Here is a 4558-nt window from a genome sequence, read left to right on the forward strand (position 1 = left end):
TTGATAAGGCAACAATTTTTGTTGTGGCAATCTTTCTTGAAATGCATTACTGTGTAAATGCTGTTGGGTCACATCTTACAGTGCATTTATGTTACACAGAAGAAATAAAACTAAAATAACATTTTATCTATTTCCATTATCAGTGTTCAAGTTAAATAAATAAATACTAAAACACTACCTGCCTCTGGCTGCAGATTTAAGGTGCTGTGTGTTTAGACTGTGCTGCAGCACACAGGCACTGTCGCCAAGAGCTTGCTCAAGGGGGATTTGTTAGAATTTTCCTCTATAATAGCAATAATAATAACAATGTCTATACCTTACTTAGTAAAGTGTCCTGAGATGACCTTTGCTGTGATTTGGCACCATACAAATAAAACTGAATAACATTTTTTTGGAGATGCCTATTTCCATGTGTTGAGTCGTTGTCATTGTGCAGCATTGTGATTAGCACAGCTGATTCAGAGCAATGAGACCAGCGGTGTGACTGCCTAAGTGTTAATTTACTAATGTCTGTACTCTCCGATTATATTCAACCTCAGCAAACCATTTTGCAGCTGCACATACGGTAGCAACCAATAGCAGCAACCAGCAGCATCCAAAATAGCAAGCAAGCTTGGAGAAACCAGCACAGTCCAAGCTTCTTTATAAACATAAGAGCCCATTTTAAACGTGCACTCTGGTACCATGATGTACTGACAACACAGAAATTTCAACTTACCAGAATGTCACAATCAGCAGTGTCTCACTGATATCAAGCATGTTCCTTGCAGATAGCACAGAACCTGTGCAGTAGTCACTGCAAGACTGATCATTCTTGAATTTGTGTGGCAACAAGTCCCTGCAAATGTGTATTATATGTGACACTATAATGTATGATGAGCTGCAGTATAGCGTGCCTGTGTGCATGCATGCATGCATTGTCTTGTATCCATGCTTGTGAGAGACGAGGGTCCTCCGGAAGACTGGAGACTAAAGAGGATATTTGTATGGGCTTGTCTTTTAGTGTGTATGTTATTGTTAGCATGCACACATGTAGCCTACACACAGATCAGCTTCTAAAATTTGTGCAATGATTTAAATTAATGTCACATCTACACTTGCGGAGGTGTCTAGAAACTATTTCACTATCAGTGATTAGGGAAATGAGTCAGTCAGGGGAGGTCAGCACTGAAGTATCCAGATGTTCAGCAGCTGTAAAAGTACACCTTAACCTAGGTGGTTACCGATTTCAAAATACAGACAAAAACAGGGAGAGATGGAGAGAGAGTCATCGAAATGAGACAATTAGAGTTGCCACAAAGCAAGAGAATGGCAGCATATTATTGGCAAAAAGTAATAAAGTCAGCAATAATGAAAGAAAAGGGCAGTGTCACAGAGACAATGTAGGGTGGAGCAGAGATGAGTGACAGTGAAGATGACCACAGGGATGATTTTACATACAGAACTTCTTAAATTAATCAACAGGTTATCAGAATTTCAGTTTTAAAACTGTTATACATGTTAGTTGAGGGTGCCAGTATAGAGACCCACAGGTTTGAACATTTGAGGTAACTTAATACAACAATACCTGTTGACAATTTTACCATGGAACGAATAGCAGCATTTAACACTGAAATTCTGAACAAGGGCATAACAACTTCAGTTTACATAAGCTTTATGATTAAAGAGCAGTGGAGGTGGGAATGTGTAAAGAAAGAGATGAGGCATTGCACTTAGCCAGACCAACTGTGTGTGGCAGAGGGCAGCACAAGTTGTTACACAATCATGCTTCATTTTCAAAGAAACTAAATAATCCTTTATCGCCTGTTGTGGCTTTTGTCTTGCGATTTCCTTGGCAGACTAAAGCCGCTTATCAATGGCACAGTCAATGTGAATATACTAGGCTTACAGGCGGCTTGCTGGCTCTTTAATCCCCATGTCCAAAGCCTCATGAGCCTCTATTCTCCTTCTTACAGTAAGATGAGACACACCACGACAAAAATCATAAGATACTGAGACTCAGTGCTAAATTAGATAAATTGCTATATACTGTACATGTATGGCTTAGTGCCTTCACTACTTTAAAACTGGACAGCAGCAACCACTATGAAACAGCAAAGATGGCCATTGTCTAGATTGGTATGGAGAGGTGATTACAGTGGAACGTGGAAAGCTTGATGGTTACACATGCACATAATGTGTGAACACACACACAGTCCACTCAGAGGGTTTAAAGCCGCATCTTTAGCAAAGCGGCTGTGGCCCAAACCGGTACTTAAACACCCCAGATGTTGATGATGGTAGTGGCATGGGGCATAGGAGAGAACTAGAGGCATGCAAGCACTGATTCTACATATCATATGGAGTGTTTAATGTAATACAACAATTTTAAGGGAACAAAATTTTCAAAAAATACATTCAGGGTGCAGAAAAGAGACTTCTTTTCTTTAACCAATTCACATTTGTCACTCAATACTCAGAACCCAGTGGAATTCAGTAGAACATCTGGTGACATTACAAAACTAATTACAGTGATTCAGTGCTTCAGGGGCCCCTGTGCTTCATCACTTAAACATTACGTTACATTTAAACATTATTAAAACATGAATAAACATTAAAAGTGCATCCCTATCATCTCACTACAAAAGGCAAGTTGGTATTGTTCATCATGATGTGTGCAATGATAAACAAAAGTAGCCTAAATTCACCAAATCAGGTTTTAAAAGGCTAGTGTCTGCAAAGGACAATTATTATACAATGACCACACATGTTATTAGTTTAAGGACACTAAAGCTAGCAAAAAAGGAAATGCAAACTCAAAAAACACACCTTAAACCTTGGAAAAAATTTTCATTACAGTCAAATATTGTTCTTTATGACCTTCATTTATATAAACAGACCCATGCACTCACTGTTTCTTAAAAGAGTCAAACAAAAAAACAAAACGCAGGCCTAATTAGGCGCGGACGTCAAAAGGACGTGCTCAAAACCTACCTCTGAAAAGCAAGGTCGCCCAAATATAAAATCCAACAGACCATGGTCCCCAAAACTTGTGGCGCCGCATCCTGGCACCGCTCGGTGGACTACACCGGCGCCCGGCAGCAAGCTCTCAGTGTCGGCTAGACTGGGGATGTGCTCCGGCTCGGCAGTGGTGTGAACATACAGCTGGAGAGAGTGAAAGAGGAGGGAGTGTGTGAGATACATAAAAAGACAGATCCGAGTGAGTGTGGAGTTCAGATAGGCGCGTTCACGCTGCTTCAGAAACACAGCGCATCGCTGCACGGGGACGCGCTACGCTGGTCAGAAATATGGCTGCTCTTACGATCTGCGTGAAGTTGGCCCCCCACCCAACGCAAAATAAGGCCAAAATGGTGTCATCCGTTTGTGCTTCGATCTGCGTGAAGTTTCACGAACGTGCTCTATCGTGCACAGATCCCAATTAACCTACTACAGGGACGTTTCAGTTCATATCTGAGAGAGAAACTTAATAGGTTAAGGTGATTTTGCTGAGTGTTCAACCGTGATGCCAGGTTCAAATCCTGAAACTGTCAGTGATTTAAAATCTTTTTCGTAATATTTTAGCCAAATATTTACGTTATAGCAAGTTAGGATTGCGTCTAATTGGGCTCTATTAACTTAATACTGATACAGAATCCGTTGTTTTGTGTCGTGTGCGTTCACCTATAACGAAGTTTTCACCTACATTTAAAACAGGAACGCGCAGCTGTGGGAAAATATATGACGTCCTCAAAAGGTGTATGTTTGTGTACGGGTGCCGCGTGGCCGTAGGGTACAAAGTCTCATAAGATTGCTCGTCAGTCTTCACTCGACCTGGCTACATAGGCACTCCTATATGTCCCACAGCTGTAGACTATCTTTAACGAGCACAGTGTCTCACGCTGCGATTTCCCACTTCCCGGCGTTACAAATAGCCTCATCAACTGCATTTCTGTGGCATTTGTCTCCTTTCTGTGCCGGCCTGGTTCATAATCAAATGACCTATTTATTGCAGTCTATAAATAATTGCAGTCTGAAACAGGATCCAACAGGCGATGAGGAGGAACACTGCACATTTCTCAGAATGTTCTGGCTCTATTTCTCTCTCAGTGGAACAGGGGCATATCATACAAGAAAGGCCAGTGCCACTGCTATACCCCACATGTCTGATAGAGCTCAATCAGAGGAGATTTTTGTAGTTAGATGTTAATTAATACAAAATACCACGTCTGTGCTGTAGGTGGGCCCTTCATCTTTGCACTGGGCAAACATCTAGTCAGTTAAAAGGCAGCGACATTAAATTAATCCTCATTTTGTTAGAGACCCAATTCTGAAAACCACTTTACTGGGCCAACTGTGCACTAATAGTTTTATATTACTACTAATATTTTTACTGATTAAATAAGAGCTGTGCAATATTCTGAAATCACCAGAAGGAAGACTTTTCATCATCTTTTTCCCTCTTGATAACTTCACACCAGCGCCAGACTACACTAAAAAAACTCAGGAAAGTGATGCTGAAGCACAACATGAAAAAACTCATTATATCCTGTGTTTTTCATGAAGTCAGGCTTCAAATAAA

General features: G+C 40.8%; 1 protein-coding gene across 3 annotated transcripts in view; it reads right to left on the minus strand.

Annotated features, from left to right (window-relative positions):
- LOC109956962 (neuronal acetylcholine receptor subunit alpha-7-like) overlaps positions 1 to 3790 on the minus strand; it is a 28470-nt gene extending 24680 nt beyond the window's left edge. For 2 of the 3 annotated variants that reach the window (XM_020594499.1, XM_020594485.1), the window contains exons 1-2: positions 3683 to 3790; positions 2974 to 3144 (exon numbers count right to left, since the gene is read on the minus strand). In XM_020594499.1, the coding sequence (XP_020450155.1) occupies positions 2974 to 3043 (70 nt within the window). In that variant the 5' untranslated portion in view covers positions 3044 to 3144; positions 3683 to 3790. The other variant, XM_020594492.1, reaches the window with a different exon arrangement.
- Between the last annotated feature and the right edge of the window lie 768 nt (positions 3791 to 4558).

This window comes from Monopterus albus, unplaced genomic scaffold (genome assembly GCF_001952655.1).
Source record: "Monopterus albus unplaced genomic scaffold, M_albus_1.0 scaffold2.1, whole genome shotgun sequence".
NCBI lineage: Eukaryota > Metazoa > Chordata > Actinopteri > Synbranchiformes > Synbranchidae > Monopterus > Monopterus albus.